A 19,367-nucleotide genomic window follows, 5' to 3' on the forward strand; every position below is an offset into this window, starting at 1 on the left:
TAAAACATAAAGATCCTTAATGTGCTTCCTTTTAGAACCTACAAGGAACTCTGATAGTACAGTTGTGAACTCACTGGAAAATTCTAGTTATCTAGAACTCATGCATACAGAATGCTGACCATTCTTGGAATGAGTGTAACAAATTTCATTCAAGTGCACATCAGCTAAAGTGGCCCCGTTGTGAATGTGCTGAAGTCTATATGCTTTTAAAATCCTAGAAGAAATACACAGAGTAGCTGGGAAGAACCTGCAAAGAAGGTACACCGAAAGTAACTGAGGGAAGATAATGGACAGCTGGTTAGACAGAAGAAGTTTATAATGTGACAGCAGAAAATCCCAATGCAATTACAGCTGCATACACAGAAGTGCTGTGTGACATAACAGGGCATAACAGTACCTTTGCATATAGTTCTCGAGACACTGTATGCAAAAGACTGCATTTAGTTATTGCCTTATGGCAAAGGCAACTGAAACACTGAAGGAATTTCAGGGAAGAATGAAAATGGTTAGACACTGAGGCTTGTGATGTATAAGGATTTTTAAAAATTAAATATTCATGTCTTGCCTAACAAATTACTAATAAAGAAGAAAAATGGGTGCAAATATCAAGTATGATAAGTAATTATTTGAGTACAAAGAACCTATCTAGGAATGTTTTTATTTTAATATTATTATAATGATGATGCCAGTGGGTCAACAGACAACATAACCCCTTCAGTATGGGCACAGAAAAATAAACAGTGCCTATCCCAAAGAGCTTATACTCTAAATAGACAAAACAAACAAAGAGTAAGGGAAGGGATACAAAACAACAGTAGAGTCACCAATGGGATAGTCAGAGAAATTAGAGATCATCCCTGCACGTTTGGCTAAAGCGGGGCCTAGGTTGGACCCTACCACCTCCCACTGCTGGTACTGTAGTATCTCCTCAGGTAGATTCTTGGGGTTGCTCACAACAGCTTGATTTACTCTGATCCCAAAACGAGAATAATGATTTTTTTAATGGAGAAAATAAAAGTAACCTTTGGGGAAAAAATACTGTTAGTAAGATCTATTAGGCTGGATAACAGTCTCCCATGAGAAATGGTAAAATGCTACACTGGAAAACTAGACTGAACAAAATCCTATTGCAATAGAGAACTACCTTGTGTTGTAAGAGAGGTGTTCTATCTGATCCAATACATCTTTCCCATCTTTAACTTCTGTGACTGTAGAGGATAACCACAGATAATTTATGACTCTCCTCATAAGTGAGGTGTCATAAATATAGTTGGTGAAAAAAGTGTGTGTGGGTGCAGTTTATCGAGGGGTGGGGAGGGGTCTTTTTGTTTAGCTTTTCAACAAAAAAAAAATCTGTGAAATTATTTTTCAGTATTGAACAGTTCCAGTCGTAAGAAGAAAGTCATTGTACTGACAGAGCATGAACTGTAGACACACACACACAAAAACTTATTTCCTTGTCCAGTTATGCAGCTTAAATACTTTTACAGACATCTGAATAAGCAGATCTTGAAGATAGGAGACATTTCACTGGCAAGAAATTATTTTTGATAAGAGGACCTTATTCTCCTTTTGCTATACAGGTGAAGTGCTCCACATTTTTAACTTGGAGGGTGACACTTTTATATATAAATCAATCCTTCCCCAACCACGAGATTTGTGTACAAATGGGTTTTCTTCTGCAAATGGAAGGCAACTCCCCTGAGAATTTGCACGTCTTCACGAGCCATTGCAACCCAAACATTCAAACTTTGCACAGTCACTTGGTTAGCCACCATATTATTTCATAGACTCTCATAAGAATGATTGATGGGGATGGGCCAGCAGCAGCCAGGAAGCCAGCCAGGGCCAGCCATGCATGCAGGGTGGGCTGGTGGCAGCTGGGGGGTTGGCCGGGACCAGCGGTAGCCAGACAGATCAGTGGTAGCAGGGCAGGCACCCCATGCAGGGCAGGTTGGCAGCAGCCAAGAGGCTGGCTATGGCTGGGAATAGCTGGAGGCCAATGGCAGCAGGACCATCAAACTGTGTAGGGTGGGCTAATGTCATCTGGGAGGCTGATGTGGGCCTGCAGTAGCCAGGAGACCAGTTGTAATGGGGCCAGCAGCCCATGCAGGGTTTTGATAGGTTCACACCAGACAGCAGTCCTCCTAATCCTATTTTTCCCATTAGCTCTTATGTCTCTCTACTGCAATTCCCTTCATGCAGGGGTTTTCAGGAACATAACCCTCCTGGCTGTGGAGGGACTGCTTTATACCTTAAAGTCCATGTAGAAATGACAACCACATGAGAGTCTGTGTTTGTGTATTCTTGTACCCAATACTGCTCTCCAAAAATTGCCTGTCCATATTTATAAGCAGAACAGTCCCTCCTCAGCCGGGAGGGTTATGTTCCTGTAACGTTGTATCTGGTTTTAATAACAGAAAATATATACCATTAGTGCATTTTATACTGGATAAAAGCAATTAAGATTATTAACATAATTACTATAGACAGAAAAAAAACCAAACTATAACTGGTTTCCCAGTTATATTAAAAAACTGAACCTTCCTCATTTCCAGAATTACATAATTCCAAGCAAGAATACCAATTATGTTATAGACCCTGGATTAATCTTGCAAACACTCACTCATTAATATTAAAATTCCCCCTTGTATGAGTCTGAGTTAGTCCCCTCCATATCACTTAAATCCCAATGAAGTCCTGTTTTGAGGCCATCAAGTATTGCACATGCCTTTTGCTGATCATTCACATAGGACTGAATTCCACCCTTTGCCAGACCACTGTTTCTTAAACTTTTTTTCAAGACCATGGAACACCAAATAATATTGTATGTGGAATAATTATGAAAATTTTCTTCAAAAAAAAAAAAAATTGTTAGTCAGAACAAAAAACAAACAAAAAAAGCCACATATACAGCAAAAGCAAAATGAAGTTACTTAATCAGGTATCATACCAATGAAGTAGTAACATTGTATCTGGTTTTAATAACAGAAAATATAGACCATTAGCGCATTTTTCCAGATGCTTGTGGCACACCTGTGAGTTGTTCATGGAACAACAGTGTTCTGTCGAACACAGTTTAAGAAACACTGTGCTAGACTATACAGTAATCCCCCACAATGCGCGATCTAGAGTTGAGCTTAACTCGCATTAATGCGAGTTAACCGCAACTCAAAATCCCGCTCCCCTGCCCCAGTTCAACCCCCACGCCCCAGTTCAAACCTCCTGTCACAGCTTAGCACCCCTGCGCCCAGCTGCAGCTCACCACCCCTGCACAGCTCCAGCTTCTTCACCCCTGATTTACGGGAATTTCCAGGTATACCAGGGCTGCGTGGACTGCAACGCTCATGTATCTTGGAGGCTCTACTGTACTTACAGAAGTAGACTCATTTAGGTTAAAGAAAAATACAGAAATAAATTCATTCTGTAATCCTTAATGATAATATGATGCAAAAATCTAAAAACTGTGATACTTAGTTAATAAAAACACACAGTCAAGTACACACAATATGCAAATAAGAGTGGTGACCCTCAGCAAGTTAGGACAACTTCAGTCTAGACATCTGAGGATTTTTTTCTATTTATTCAAACCCACACAGGAATTTTAACGAGGGAGTAAATTACTTTTTCTTCAAAAAGCACACACCTTGTTTTTGAACTATAATCAAACACATTGCCAAAAACACATTGTGGTGCCTTTGGCTGGTTCAAACAAACAGACTGCTTCACAACTTTTCAAAGGTTCAAATGTAATATACCTAATCCAAATTGATAAGCCTGCTTGGGCCTGGCCCAATTTGCAAAAGAACTTGGTTTCTGAGGGGCTTCAGGGTTCTTGTTCTTTGAAAAAAACAAAGGCTGCGTTCATTCTGGAAATCAATCTATCAGGCTGTTATCTCATGGTTGCAACCATTTTCAATAGTTAAACAGAACGACAAGAAAAAAGTTCAATTTGGAAAATGGAAGGGGGTTAACTGGTAACATTGGTCCAGATCCTGGGCCCATACTGTGGCCCCTTTACATAGCTCTGGCAGGGGGCTACTATCTTGGGGACTGCTACAAACTGGAATAATTTAGCTCAGTTCTAAATCGGTACAAGGGCCAAATCACTCAGGAGCATTTCTTGAGATGTATGCATAAAAATGCACACAGCCATTTTTGTTCTCCTCCCACCTCATCTTAGAGCTCAGAAGGTGAAGATTTTGCCTTTATCTCATGAAATGGACAAAAGTTCTTAAGTATTTCTGGTCTCTTTGCCCAAACAGTGTCAATATTTGTTAATGATGGCCAGGGAGACAAACTTGGGGAAGGATATGTTCCAAGGACCTCAACAAAAATATACGTTGAGCATCTTTGAAGGTGGCATTATAATGAGTCTGGCATATTGCTCTAGTACATTAGTCTTTCACTTTTGGGGAATCATTTAACCAAGGGATTGAGTCACAAGCAGTATAAATTTGTGCCTCTGGTCTCATTCTATCTATATCAGTAGTGAATCTTTGTTCACCTGACAAATTCTCATAATGTGGTACATTTAATATTTGCTGCACAGGCACAAACCTCTAATAAAATAGCAACTAACATTTAGGTACCACACAGAGATGGTTAACATATACTGAAAGTTGGTTATAATAAACAGCTTTTCCTGGAGAACATTTTAAATTATGTGGCTGAATCAACTCCAGATATTTTCATCCTATTTTCAAGAAAAAAAGAAAAAAACAAAAACCTTTTGTTTCTAACAGCCTCTCAGCTTCGGAGCAGTAGTCTAGTATAACTTAGTGTGTTAAATAAAATTATGACTATGCACTCCTTTGTGGAGAAGTAAAAATTTCCCTGAAAGTGTTATTATAAAACCTTCCAAACACACTGAAGTGATCTGACATCATGAAGCAGTTATACAAAAGATATTACAGACCCGCAAAGACAGTTTCTTCAACATTCTAGCTTTGTTCCCAGTGGTAGAGTCATCCACAGGCAGCACATTTCTGAAATGCCATCAAAACCAGTGTGCCCCTGGCTTCCATTATCACAGATAAAAATGACTTAACATACATACATATATGTCGTCTAATATCTTTCTCAGCCTACACTACACAAATGAGAGGTTTCCCCAATTACATTAAAAAAAAAGTCTCAACCAATTCACAAAAATTTTCTTCTCTCCAAACTCGGAGGTGACTGTACCCTATTTTAAAATGACTTTATTATGAAGCATATCAAAGCTAAACCTTAAGAACAACCTGTTCAAAAAGCAGCTTGTGAATTTTGCTTGTTTTTATTAGAGTATACAAAAGTTAAAAGATTCATGATTGTTTTAATTGCAGCACTGATTTACCTTACTTGTAAAGGAGCTCAGATTATGTTTTTAAAAATAAATGAATCAAACATAAAACACTAACAATCACAGTAATATTCTTTATTCTTGCATGTTCTGAAATCAATACATAAACCAAATCTGCCTCTTATTTGACTAACAAGTAAAATGAATATCCCTGAATGCTGGACTTGATAAGATCCACCATTTTGGTTTGTCTAAGGTGGCAGAAACAGACAGAATTTCCTTGTAAGAGCAATTTATGGGTGCACAATTTGTTCATCACTCTGCATTCAGAGAGGTAGTTTGGAAAGAATGACAAGAGATAGAATATGCATAATTTATTTATTTTTAGATTGAATCAAGGCAGGAGCTGTCACTGCTGCAAGGCAGGATCTCCAATAATTGCTTTGCTTTGATTTTCTGGAAGTTAAGAAACTGATAAAATTGGCTAAAGTTCTGCACAACTCTCCTATAAAACCAGCAAGCCTGGATCCTGAAATCACCAGAAAATCTGAATTGTTTTCAGACTTCATAGTCAGTTTTAGATGCAGGCAAACATCAGTGAAGGAGTTAGAATCACCACCAGTTTATTACCTCATAGGACCCCTGGCTTCAAACAGAACCTCACCTTACACTGTCAAGCATAGAAACAAATATATTGTTTTTTATTTTTCATGCTAATAATATGTAGGATACAGAATAGCATACTTTACACAGAGTCAAACCCAGAACCTTTTTCCCAGGGCCAGAAAAGTTCCTCAGTTAGCAGAAACAAAGACATTCATCTGCAGGGGCTGAGTGGGGGATAATGAGAGGGGAGCTGCACAAGGGGTCTGTCACCCATGTGGGATGAAGCCCTGTTTTGTTCAGTCTGACTGACAGTAAGCTGAAGGTAGAAGGTTTCATGTGCAATGTCTACATCTATATGGAACTATAGGTCTTCTTTCCCAAGAGCCTATACAGGCTAATGTACATTTGGAGTGGTGAACTCTTCACTGACTGGCTCGGCTATCATTCTGTGGCTTGGAGAAGGCTTGGGAGATCTCTGTTGACCACACACCCCAAGTACTTTTCTGTGGATTAGGCACTTTAAAAGAATTTAATGCCTCACATAATATTTTATCAACATGCATTTTCCACTTTTAAAATACTAGGTTTTTTCATCTTTTTTATCATGAAAGCCAAAAAAGGACTATTTTTATTTAAAAAAAAAAAGTATTTGTTTCCTAAAAGTTCATCTCTTCCTGCTGGTTATTCCCTGCTGATTATGAAGTCATTATCACTTATTTGTGACAACTTCCAGAGCAACCACAGTGATCTCACAGAGGGCTATGACTCCAGGTGGAAAATAAGCAGCATAAATCCATGCAAGTGTCACTTGTTACAAATGAAAATAGGGATACAGAAAGCAGAAAATGTTATATGTGAAACAATGTCTAAACAGAAAAATATTCATGGGTTTTCACAAGGCATTACTGGATCTTTCTTATAATAAACACGTCAACTCAGAAGAGACAGCTCCGAGCTGAGCACCATCCTCTCATCTCCCATAATTCATACTGAGTAGCAGATGTTAAATGAGAAATCCATTAAGACCAATTAGATTTTCCAGAGGAAGGTACAGTAACAACAGGCAGAGGCAATCCCTTATTACACAACAGCACTAGGCAAAAAAAGAAAAAAAAAGTCAAACAGCTCAAACTATAAGTTGTATTCAGAGGACGAGTACAGCTTACTCTTTGTCTGAGAAAGTTACCAACCAGCAGAAGGGTCTCAGCACTCCATTGCCTGAAATCATTTAAAGTAAATCACATCTTTGGCCTGCTTTTTCAAGAAACAAAACACTTTTTGTGGGTGTGATGGGGTGTCCCAGTACAACCCATCACACCCACAAACTGAAGGATTTAAGATGGTGGTCAAGACAACTAGTTATCTCCAAAGGCTGCATCTGGCAGAGCAGCCAGGGAGCATGGAACTAACTGAGAGCAGGCTCAACTGTGCAGAAACAGACCAGGGCTTTATAAAGCCAGGTAGCTAGCAGAAAATGGGGGCTGTTGTAGTCCCTTTCTGGGAACAGGATTCGGGGCTGATACAATAAGAAAGAGAAGGCATCCAGGTGAGGCAGGAAGCAGTGAAGGGAAGTTGCAGTGAGGGGAAGAAGAGGGTGAAGCTAGGAGTCCCTAGACTTAAACCCAGCACAGACAGTGGGCCTTGATTCCCCTGCCAGACACTGAGGAACTAGTACCATTGAACAGGGAAAGGGAAGACTACCTAGGATTGCTAGAGTAAAGGAACTTTGTTACCTCAGATAGTAGAACACGACGGAGCTAGAGGGCAAAGTCAGAAAGGAGGATGCAGACCAGAGGGAGAGACAACAATGGCATTCAAACCACCAACAGGGCACCTACCTCAAGTGCTAATCCCCAGAGCAATCAAAGAAGCAATATCAGACAGTAAGTGGTGCCCCCATGGGATGAGACAACAACAAGAGTAAGGCAATGGTGATCATACACTATGTACAACCCGCCAATTAATCAAATACCTTTGGATGATCATTTGGAAATGTACTGCAGAAAAGGAGCCATGGAGACCCTTCCTTTCTCTCTCTTACCTAACCCCCTGTGCATGTATGCCAGCTAAGCTGGGGTGACCTTCATGTCATCTGAAAATATGTGGGTCATGGGTAACTTAGAAGCATAAAATAGAATTTACGTTTCATGAGGGAATTGTAGTCTATGTATCGTGGGGAGGTGATGCAGCGTACTTTTCCTGTAGCTGGGTGGGCTTTGAACTGTCAATACGAGTTAAAAAGTAGTAACTTATTTTTAACTCCACCTTGAAGCCTCTATGGGTTCCATGCCAGTCCCAAGCCTGGATAAAGGAGGAGGGTTGGTCAGATGAGTGATGATGCGCTGATCGTGAAGTGGATTAGGCTGGAGACACCGAAGATGGTCCAAGAGAAGAGAGTGTTGAAGATCAGAAGGAATGTTTCTGAGAGGGCAGAACAGCAGTATAGAGTAAAATGTAACAAGGTAAGGAAAGGGGCCAGAAAGAATAAGACAAAATGGTTAAAGGAGCAGTGTGAAGATATAGAGAGGTATTACGGTGAACATAAGACCAGGGAGGTGTATAAAATGATAAGGAATATTAATAGGAAGTGGCAGCTAAAGCAGATGGCAATCAAAGACGAGAACAATGAGGTGCTCACGAACAAGGAGAAGGTTGTGCGGCAACGGACAAGATATTGCACAAAGCTGTACAAAGCACAGTTGAACCCAACTGTCTCAGATGGACTGACCGAAGAACTGAAAGAGAGATCTCCACCAAGCATTAAGAGTGAGACATATTTTGAAGGAAGAAGTAGAAAGAGCAGTGAAACAACTAAACAACAACAAGAACCCTGGAAATGATAAGATCATGGGAGAGATGATCAAATATGGTGAAGGAAATATGATTCAGGAAATACACCGACTATGTAATATACCATGGAAAGAATGGAAGGCACCTAAGAAATGGACAAGATCATGTGCTAGTGACAATACACAAGAAAGGAAGCACATTGGAGTGCAAGAACTACAGAATGGTTGCCCAAACAAGTCATCTAGGCAAGGTGCTGCTGATGATGGTACTGACAGAGACTGAGATCTCAGATAGAAGAACATCTAGTGCAGTGGTTCCCAAACTTTTGGCATCACACCTCCCCTTTTGAGTTTTGAGAGACCCTCATGCCCCTCACCTCTTCTTTACCATAATCCAACCTCCCTTTTAATAAAAACTTCAATTCATAATTTAAAACAAACACAAAAACTTGATATAAAAAATGTTATTTAAAATTAAAAATTAAAAGAACAAATAGCTTTTCTTTGACCAAAAATGTAATTAAAGTGTAATTTAACACATCAGAAACAAAATGAATTTAATGTGAAGAATGATGCTGCATTTTCTTCACAGGTTGGGAAATCCTAGGTTTGAAAGACGAAAGTGCGCAACACAAATCGTTTTTGACATCCCATCAATTTCTTTGTTTCATTTTTAATGTGACTAAACTTGAAAAGTTTTTTTCGCAGAGGTAAGTGGACAAAAATGGAAGAACAACACAACACGTTTATCAACTTTCAAGTACGTTGGGAGATATTTTATGCAAAACTCCTTCAAGCTTGAGTTTTTGAAATTATCTTTTGAATTTGAATCATATTTTATTTCGAGTGCTTGTTCTTACAATACTTCTGGCAATGTATCAACATCAACACTGAATGGATTGCGTACTAATTTATGAATAAGGTTGCCAGAAAAATAGCCTGGAAATAGCAGATAGCAGTCTCAATGCATCCTTGCTGCCCTGCCCTGAGCTGTGCACCAACTGCCGGAACCTTACTGCCCCCCGCCAGCCCCTGGGCCACCTTACCTCCTGCCAAACCTTGACTCTTACTGGGCTGACACCAGCCCAGCCACTGTCTGCGAAGGCTGAATCCAGCCCCATGCTGGACATGGCCCTGGCCCCATGAGTGCCAGCTCAGCCCTGAATGGGCTTCTGGCATGGCCCCAGAGCGAGAACAGTGCAGGTGCTAACAATGAAGGAAAGTGGTATGGACTGATTATGAACATGGATAAAACAAAAACAATGGTGTTTGAAGATAAGGAAATAGGAAGGAAGATTAGTTCGATACCATCTACACTGGAGAACATAGAGGAGTTCACACATCTGGGGAGAAACATAACATATGGCCTAGACTGTAAGAAGGAAATAGTGACTAGAATAGCAAAAGCAAGAGCAACTTTGTAGGCAAGGGATAAGATCTGGAAAAGCAAAGCGATTAGCTTAGGAATGAAGCTGAGCGTCTTGAAAACGTGTATTCAGCAGCATGTTGTTTTGATGTGGGACAGGGGTGATAATGAAGGATTCAAAGAGAAGAATATTGGCATTTGAGAAGAGCTGTTACAGAAAAATGCTAACCATCGGATGGATGCAGGTCACCAACGAGGAATTATATAGGAAGATACAGCCAAAAGAGAACCTACTGCAGAAGGTTATACAATGCAAGTTACAGCTATTTGGGTATATCTGCAGAAAGAACAACAAATGAAAAATCAAGACCCTGGTATTCAGCATAATGAACAGTTCAAATAGGAAAGGCAGACCCCACAGAGAATGGGTAGATGGTACAGTAGATTGATGTGGAACTAGTCTACAGAAACTAAGCCTCTCCATGCTGGACAGGGAAAGATGGAAAGAAATAGTGAAAGAGGCATCGGACACCAACAGGCGCTGAGCTCATGGTTGTTGATGATGAACTTATTTTTGATCACTAAACAATTATACCTTGTAACACTTACAAGGAACAGATTTGTTGAGCACTTCTTGGAGCTGAGCCACACTTTTAAGTTACATGTTGTTCATGTAACAAATGTGTAGATAAAGGAAGAAGTCCTTACACACATAATGGCTTATAAAACTGGAGGCAATCCAATCTATTGGTTTTCTCCAAGTTCTGGACAACTCTATGGAGGAATAACTGAGTCTGTGACTTTCAGATAATGTTGCCAAAGCCTGTTGCATGACCTCCCTGCGTGTAGTGTTAAACAATTTGGTTCTTGAATCAAAATCAAACTGCTACAATCAACCCTATTATGGATGTGGTGTTTAAACTAAATAAAACCCAAGTCATAAGGGTATTTGAACTGCGGTAAGAGTTAAAAAAAAAAAGATTTACTTTCCAAACTATGATGCTTAGTAAAATTAGAAGTATAGCTAACAGGGGAAAGCAAAAAAGTTTGACAGCATGAAGTTAATGGTACAATGTACAGATTAAAGGAGAAATTCTGCCTTCACACTTCTATCAGTAGTTCCCTTTGGGTGATCAGTGAATGTATTCAATGGCAGAATTTGGCATTAAGCAAGCCATTTGGAAGTATACTTCTCACTACCCTAATGGATCAATATATCTCACTAATCACTGTATAATTTGCCTGTAAAACACTTAAGGTCCACAATCTACCAATAAACAGTCCACAAATCCTGTGGACTAATGTGCAAAAGATGTCTGTGAGACTATAATGCGATTAGAGTACCACTATTTATACTGAGCTTGATAAATCCAAGTAACAGAAAGGGAGCTAAAAAGCTGGTTTAAGTTGCTAAAAGATGTAAGTGTGAATACGTAACAGAAAATTGGTCTTCTTTCCTGCACAACACCAAGTTATGGGACAAAGGGAATAATTACAAAGAAAAAACTTTGTAACAGAGTAAAATATAATTGTTTTTGTGTTAGTTGTGAAAACACAAATCCCTCTTGTGCCTTGAGAGCTCTGCTCTGTGCTGAGTGAGAATTCAGAGGAAAATTGCCCTTCTGGCATGGCCCAATTCCTCCTCATCTTTCAGTATGCATAGCTGAAGCATCCTCTTTTGTCCCCAGCCATCTCAGCAAGTAGGCAAGGAGAGGATGAAACCATGACACTATCAGCTTCCCTCCTCCTTTGCAAAATCTAGTGCCAGCAAATGCATTACCACTGAGTAGTTCTTCCACGCAGTTGAGTTAGCACAAAGGCAGGGGTGCACAGGATAGACTAATGCACACCTGTACCTACGTCAAATACAATCTTGCCTCTACATTTCTGAAGCAAATTAACCAGTCAGACTGTTTTAAAAAGGTATAAATTACACCATCAATTTGAAATACAGCCAGTTTCAAAAGTGATTTAAAAGCAATTTCAAATAGCTCACTGTGCCTGTGCCCCTTTTCCAATTTCTGTAACTTTGCAACACTTTTTCCTCTCCCCTGTTCCTGTGTAAAAAAGACTCACACAACCACTAGTGAAGAATGTCTAATTATACAAATCAAAAACACAAAATTATGCTAAAAAAGTGCTCTCAAATACATAAACAAAACAAACTGGAAAAATAAAGAAAGCTTTTTTGGTTAATTTCTTTCAGCTGTAGCAGTCCTAGGTATACCAATACCAGGTACATAAACAAAATCCTCAGACAGGACAATAGTTTTTAAGTTGGCTGTGTAAATATTAAAAATTTAACCACATGTTCTACTTTAAAAATTAATAAATGGAAAAATAAAATACAATGAGGTCAAATTCATCCTTTGGTATAATTACACTGAAACCAATGGAGTTGCACCAGGGATTATTTGCCCAGTGATTTAAAATATAGCACTATTCTTCACAATAACATACACGTTCAGCACAGCAAAACCCAAAACAAAACACTATGAAAATTACTTAAGAACTGCAAATAGTTTGGGAACAAACAAATAATTCTGGATCAGTCACTAGAGACACAAATCCAATTCCAACCAATGTCAGTGGCAAACTCTTCCTGTCTTTAATGGATAGAAGGATTTCATCAAAAGGGGACACAGTTTTATATAAGGGTTGATCATGTAAACCCACATGTGTGGGATTCTCCTGAGACACATGTGGTTTACAGAATCAAGCCCACAGCTGATACTATTTAAAAGTAATGCTACATTCTGAACTTAAAAACCAAAGATTACTCCTTTGTGATGAATATTTAAAGCCTGCGCTGCTTCAGTGAACAAGAACAGATCTTAATGTATTAATATGCTTAATTGAACCATAATTTGTCTTTTCAAATGCTGGAATAAGAATCTGTGCACTTCACAGAATATTAATCTTTTAAAAATCACCATTAGTTTAATGCACACCCACCTAGAAAAGTTGAAGAACTATTTCTGGAAAAAAAACCCAACAGAACTTTGGATATTTTCAGTCTCAATAATAATCTTCAGTAATTCTTATATGTTTGGAAAATATATATCTATATATACCTATACATATCTCCCCCAACAAAAAACCCACACAGAGGGGGCAACCAATCATAGTTTACAAAATTAATTCAGGAAAGAGAAATCAAAGCTCTGCTGAAACTGGGTGACTGTTGCCTTAGTTAAAAGCAGCAGGATTTGATGGATGACAATATCACTTTTATGCACACTGTCAGACATCTTACTAAAAGCGCATCAGCAGCATGATAGCGCAGGTCATCTACATAACATACTGTAGTGTAAATCATTACATTAATTTCCCCTCTGAGGGCAAACTTTTGATATCTAATCACTTGGTTAAGAGCTGTGCTCAGCTACAAAACAGGTTGCTTCCTTTAATCTTTATTAGAGGAGAAGTTAGGAACAGTTCTCTCTACCTCCTAATCTCACAGGCAGATGTTTTAGTATAACATTCCCCCTGTGCTCAAAAAGCGTGAAAGCGCACAAACCCAGGAGCAACCAGTGATTGGAAAACTATTCTCTCCTCCCCAGGCTTTAACTCAACCCTGCAACACATTTTTTTTTAAAAAAAAGGTCTAAAGCTTCTGGATGTCTTGGAAAGAAACACCTCTGCCAAATGGTTTGTTTTCTGTCCAGCTGTGTTTTCATTAGTCCAAACCACCCAAGAGTCATCCTCCTCCAGGGTGCACTGGGCACAATTTGAAGTATGTAATCTGACAACCAACGTCCACCTTTCGTTTTCAAGACCTGAAATCTGCAAGGATGCCACGGTACGCGATAAAAGAATTCTTTACGGGGCTGGCTACGTGCCAGGGAGCTCTCTTAGACAGCCTTTGGAAAGTTGATGCTCTCGCTCCTCCCTGTTCAGCTCCAGCCTCACTCACACTGTGCCCAGATGGAATCTCTTTACCTTGCAGTTAAGAGGACGGAAGGAACCGTAGCGATAAAAGATTAAAGCCCTCCCTCGCTCCGAGCCCTGCGGCTTTAAGCTGTGCAAAGCCCGATTTGAACCAAAAGTTGCAATCGTTGAGACGTGCATGAAAGCAGCGACATCTGCCTTCGGCCACCCATGAAGCCAAGGCTGCTGGTGGTACCCACACCGCTGCTGAATAGTGAGAACCAACTTCTGCAGCCTGGGTCAAAACACGTGGGAAATCCCTGCCCTGCAAGGATGCTAGAGAAGTGACCCCACAAGCCCCAGCCCTGCTATGCATTAGCCAGTGCCCGCAACTCAATCTTGGGACAAAGCCACACCCCGCTGACAGTTGCCCTGCATGCTGAACCGAAGGCACCGGCCGAGGAAGCAGCTTTGAAAGGGGAAACCGCGTCGGGGCGCAGTAGAAGCAGAGGGAGGACACCCCCACCCCGGACTTCAGTGAGGCTTGTTGGGTGACTGCCCTTGAAAACAGGGCGAGGGGGTTTCCCTGGTGCCCCCCGCAAGGGAAAGCAGCCGGAAAAGTACATGGGGATTGGATCTGGGGAGGGACGGGCCCCTCACCCCCTTCCCAGACCGATGCTGGCCAAGTTTCTCCCCCAACGTGGGGGGGTGAGTATTTTAAGCGCTAATTGGGGCGGGGGGTTGCACCGAGGCAGGCTCCAGAGCTCGCTCCAGAGCTCACTCAGCACCGGCCCCTGCCCCGGGGCACTGCGATCCGGGCTGGGTCCAGGTGGGGACAACACCGGCCCTGCCCTCCCCCTCCCCCACGCCCCGGACCTGCCTCCCCGGGGCCGGTGCGAGGTGGGCCACTCACTGTAGAAGATGTACTCGGTGTAGCTGCTCCAGATCTTGTCCTCCCGGTACTGGTTGATGAAGGCGGCGGTGCCGGTGGAGTTACAAGCCACCATGTGGAAGCCGGCCTCGGAGAGCCGGTCAAACGCCTGCTCCAGGTAGGTGAACTTGAGGTAGAAGCGGGAGGTGTATTTCTCCGGCGGCCGGTCGGGGTCCCGGCTCTCGTTGAGCGTCTCCCCGAAGACCTCCTTGGCTAGGGCGATCCGGCCGCACACCATGATCCGCGCCACCCTGCGGAACTTGGCGTCCGCCTGGCTCTCCCGCACGGCGGTGTACGAGCCCCGGTAGCCCACGGTGAGGAAGCCCGAGCGCTTCTCCAGCGCGGCGGCCCGCAGCAGGAGCTCGCCGCTGCCCTGCGAGGCGCTGTCCTCCAGGTCGCTCTGGCAGCCCTCGTCGTTGAGCGAGCCCTGCTTGCTGACCTTGGGCGACAGCAGCTTGACCAGCTCCCCCAGCTGGAAGTACTCGGCCTCCCGCAGCAGCCGCTCCTTCTCCGGGAAGTGCTCGGGCAGCGCCAGCTGCTTGTCCCGCAGGTAATCCAGCACGTACCGAAAGAGGAAGCCGTCGCGGTCGATGAAGAAGCGCGCCCGGCTGTCCCTGGGCAGCTCCCGGGCGGCCGCCTGGCTGCCCCGGCGCGGCGAGAACATGCTGGCCAGGGTGCTGTCCGGCACGCTGAGCAGCGTGGAGTGCCGAGTCACGTACACCTGCCCGCCCACGTTCAGCTCCACCACCTCGGGGAAGGGGCAGCCGGACGGCGCGGCGGCCGAGCCCATGTCGCTGATGGGCAGGATGCCGCCGCCCGTGTCCTTCAGAGCCATGGCTGCGACGGACGGAGCGAGCGGCTCTGAGCCCCCCTGGCCGGCTGATCTGGCTGGCGGGGGGGCGGGATCGTCCTCCCCACCCCGCCCCGCCGGGCTCCTGGGTCGGCCCACGTGGGCGCCCGGCTGCCGGCAACTTCCCTCGGGCCCTCACTGCCCCATCCGCGGGGCTCTTCCCGCGCCGGGCCCCCCCAGCGTCTTCCCAGGCGTGGGGCCCTGCTCCCTGTTCCCCGAGCGGGCTCCCTCTGCCCAGACGCTCTCCCGGGCCGCCCGGCCCCCAGGCGGCAGGAGCGCGCGGGGCGGTGGGTAGGAGCGGGCTCAGCTCCTTCTTGGAGCCTACAGCTCTGCCGCCGTCCGCCGCTGCCTCCCCGGTGCGCCCGAGCAACAGCAACTCCCAGCCCCAAGGCAGCAGCAGCAGCAGCTCCAGAAAGCCGCGCTGACGTCAAGCCCCGGCTGCGAGGAGAAGTGGCTGGAACTTTGCAAGCAGCTGTCACTTAAAGGGCCAACCTGAAGGGTGTTGCTGGGAGTGGGCATAAGCCGAGCCGGTGTAACCTCAGTAACTGCCAGGTCTCCTGCGTGCTGCTGCCTGGGGCGCTGGGAGCCAAGGCCCGGCTGTTAAATTCAAGCATACAACCACAGCTTAACCAGATCCAGCGGGGTGTTGGCTGTGCAGGGAGTGGAGCAGATAATGGAGGGGGATAAGGGGATCAATAGGTCTCCTCTGTTTCTGGTTGTGTGGATAAAATGGGGCAGGGTGCAGCAGCCAGATCTGAGGGTTGTTTTGGTTTTTTCTGTGCTGTTTCAGTGGGGTGCATCAGGGTCTGGATTGTCCAGGTGCATGAAGAGCAGCCAAATGTACTCTATGTAGGCAGTGGAATTTGGGTCAGTGCTTACTCCCCAAAAATGGCAGGTTTCATGAGGGTCTGGATACCATGCTCTGTTTTTGTGGCACTGTTGAGCCTGCATGTATTGCCCTCCCAAATTTTTGTTAGTATGAAAACATCTAAGCTTGTTCTGTGGTTAAACTGTGGAATTTGCCAAATGTGAGTTCAGGTTCTCAATCTGTATGCTTGCAGTCTGTGATGAAAGGATGCAGGGGGCTGTCTAGATTTTTTTTTTTTTTAATAAAAGGAGCTTCCACTTATGTTCCTTATTATATGTATGTAAGAATTAGGGAGTTTCAGACCTAAAATTGGCTGGAACCTTTAGACTGTGCCACGTCTGGCTATTTGCAGCCTATTATGCTCAGATATGTCTAGGTCTGGGGTTTTTTTTTAGTACGAGAGCAGCTAGACTAGTTCTCTGTTTAGGTAATAAAAATAGAATTTGAGCTAGCCATTTGCAGGACACTTAGCTTTTTTTCTTGTGTTGTTGTATCATGGCTCAAGGTATTTTTGTACAGTAGAAGGAGCTAACTTAGTTCTCCACTGGGGTAATGGAGTTTGAGAGCTTGGGTATAAAAACCAATAGGTAGCAGGTAGATCCCATTGTTTGTCTTTTTCTGGCCTTTCTCACCCAGCCACGAGGTGGCACTAATTGCCAAGTACCTGCACTAGAAATGAAGAAATTATCATAAAAGAAAAGCCAATCTGTCATTTTAGAGAAGTAAGCAATTGGTGGGAGTGACTGAGTTTGAAGTAACCACAAATATGTCTGGTACTACGTTTGAAAGGCTTGATTTAATGTGATCTTGACCACTAAATGTGGGTTTGAAAAACTGATCAGTGGTCCTGAGTATGAATGATCTAGCTGCTGGATTCTAGGGGAAAGCATGTTTCAGAAGAAATGGGTTGAAAGTCCCTGTCCTTTCCAATGTTCTGGATGTTTTGTCTGAATGCTCATGAAGGTCAGAACGATTGGTATGCCTATGTCTGGGTGGTTGGTGAACATGGCCCATTCATTGGCCCATTTTAGTTACCCAGGAAAATGATTTCTTTGCTTTACCTTAGCTAAAATCCTGGTTCCTCTGCAATCGGCGAGAGTTTTGCCATTGATTTAAAACACTGGCTTTTGCAATTGACAACTGCATTATTTTTAACTGAGATTCAGGACTGGAACATGAAATAGCTGGCATGCTGTAGTTTAGGACTAAAGTGCGGTAAGGTTTTTAAGGCACTAACCCTTCTTTTTTTACCTACTCTTATTCCCTAACGTATTATGCTTGTTGTCATACCTACAGCCACCATTGAGGAAGTAATGCATCCCTCCAAGCCCCTTCAGCCTCCAAGCTGTTCTGTCTCCAGAAGCATTACATATTTAAAAATCTTCTAAGGCTGTTTAACTTGAACAATGTAAATTAGAATATTCACCATGTAGATTTCCACAAGTTCAGCAGGTTTCACTTGGTACTTACACAAAAGTTATGCAAACGTGTAAAATGGATGTTAACATATTACTCTGAGGAGAACATTTGCTTTCAGAATTATTAGGAAGAAAAGAGAATCCTTCCATTTAATGCACTGCCAGTGCTTCAGTCCTTTAAATAAAATCTTTATACCTTATGCTAGTCACTGCTTTTTTAATGATTATACTTCCCTGCTCTCATCTGATTGGGTGAGGGAGGGTTGTCCTCAGGCACAAAAGTCCAATCCTGCTTCCCTTGAAGTCAGTGGCATAAATTCAAAAGACTTCAGAGGAGCAAGAACTGATATGAATGGTATGGAGATGACATTCTGAGGCCCATTAGGGGAAGCAGCATCATTTTGTTACATATTTGTGTTTCTTAGCACAGTGAGATGCTGGTCCTCCAAACCTTATGATTCTTTTTAATGAGGGTCTCTGACTGATGGTTAAACTGAAGAGACTGGAAAAGAGAAGTTGTGTTGTGACCTGTCATCCTTATTTATATGGCCATACATGTGGGTAAAGGTTTTTGTTGCCTGCCCTCCATTTTTCCGGTTTTGAAATGGAAACAGTGTGTGATGGGAATAAAAAGACCTACTTTTGTCTGACTTTTTGTTCAGTCCAGTAGAGGTGTTAGACAGATTACCATTTTTTCCTCTTTTTTCAGTCAGCTTTGCTTTTAACTAGTTTTATAATTAAGTAAATACTTAAATATTTGGAAATAAATTCTTAAGAGGAATGGCTTTGTCACAAAAAAACAATACAGATTAAGGCAAAGGGTTGAAGGACACAAATTTTAATATGTTTCTGCTCTTATAATCCAAGGTCATTACAGTCTTATGGCCTGTGTATATTGATTTGAATGTCAATGGATAAGTGAAGAATGAATAGTCAACTTTAATCTGTTTCATTTATAATTTCAAAAGACAACAACAATAAACAGGATGCTTATACATTTCAGGCAAAGAACATAGTATAATATGCTTGTGGTGCTTTGACAGGCTCTTGCTCAAGTTAGGCGTTGTCTACACTAGACATGAACCTGGAAGTCCTGGACAGAGCAGGAACCAAGAGCATCGAAGCCATGATTCTGAAAGCCCAGGTTCGCTGGACAGGGCACGTCATATGAATGGAGGAGTCAAGAATCCCTAAGCAACTCTTCTACGGTGAACTCTCCCAGGGCAAAAGGAATCAAGGTGGACCTCACAAGAGGTATAAAGACTGCGTGAAGGCCAGCGTTGCTCATGCTGGTTTAAAACCAGATCAGCTAGAGCAGCATGCAAGACTGAACAGGCTGGCGTGCTCTCTTACGACACGCGTATGATAACTTTGAAGAGCAGCGA

The 19,367-nt window shown here is 42.9% G+C and overlaps 1 protein-coding gene across 2 annotated transcripts in view; it reads right to left on the reverse strand.

The window, feature by feature from the left end:
- The window catches only part of KCTD8 (potassium channel tetramerization domain containing 8), a 146,041-nt gene extending 129,934 nt beyond the window's left edge, over positions 1-16,107 (reverse strand). For both annotated transcript variants that reach the window (XM_074992698.1, XM_074992699.1), the window contains exon 1: positions 14,829-16,107. In XM_074992698.1, the coding sequence (XP_074848799.1) occupies positions 14,829-15,681 (853 nt within the window). In that variant the 5' untranslated portion in view covers positions 15,682-16,107. The remainder of the gene's footprint in view (positions 1-14,828) is intronic.
- Between the last annotated feature and the right edge of the window lie 3,260 nt (positions 16,108-19,367).

Source organism: Carettochelys insculpta, chromosome 4, assembly GCF_033958435.1.
Source record: "Carettochelys insculpta isolate YL-2023 chromosome 4, ASM3395843v1, whole genome shotgun sequence".
Taxonomy (NCBI): Eukaryota; Metazoa; Chordata; order Testudines; family Carettochelyidae; genus Carettochelys; species Carettochelys insculpta.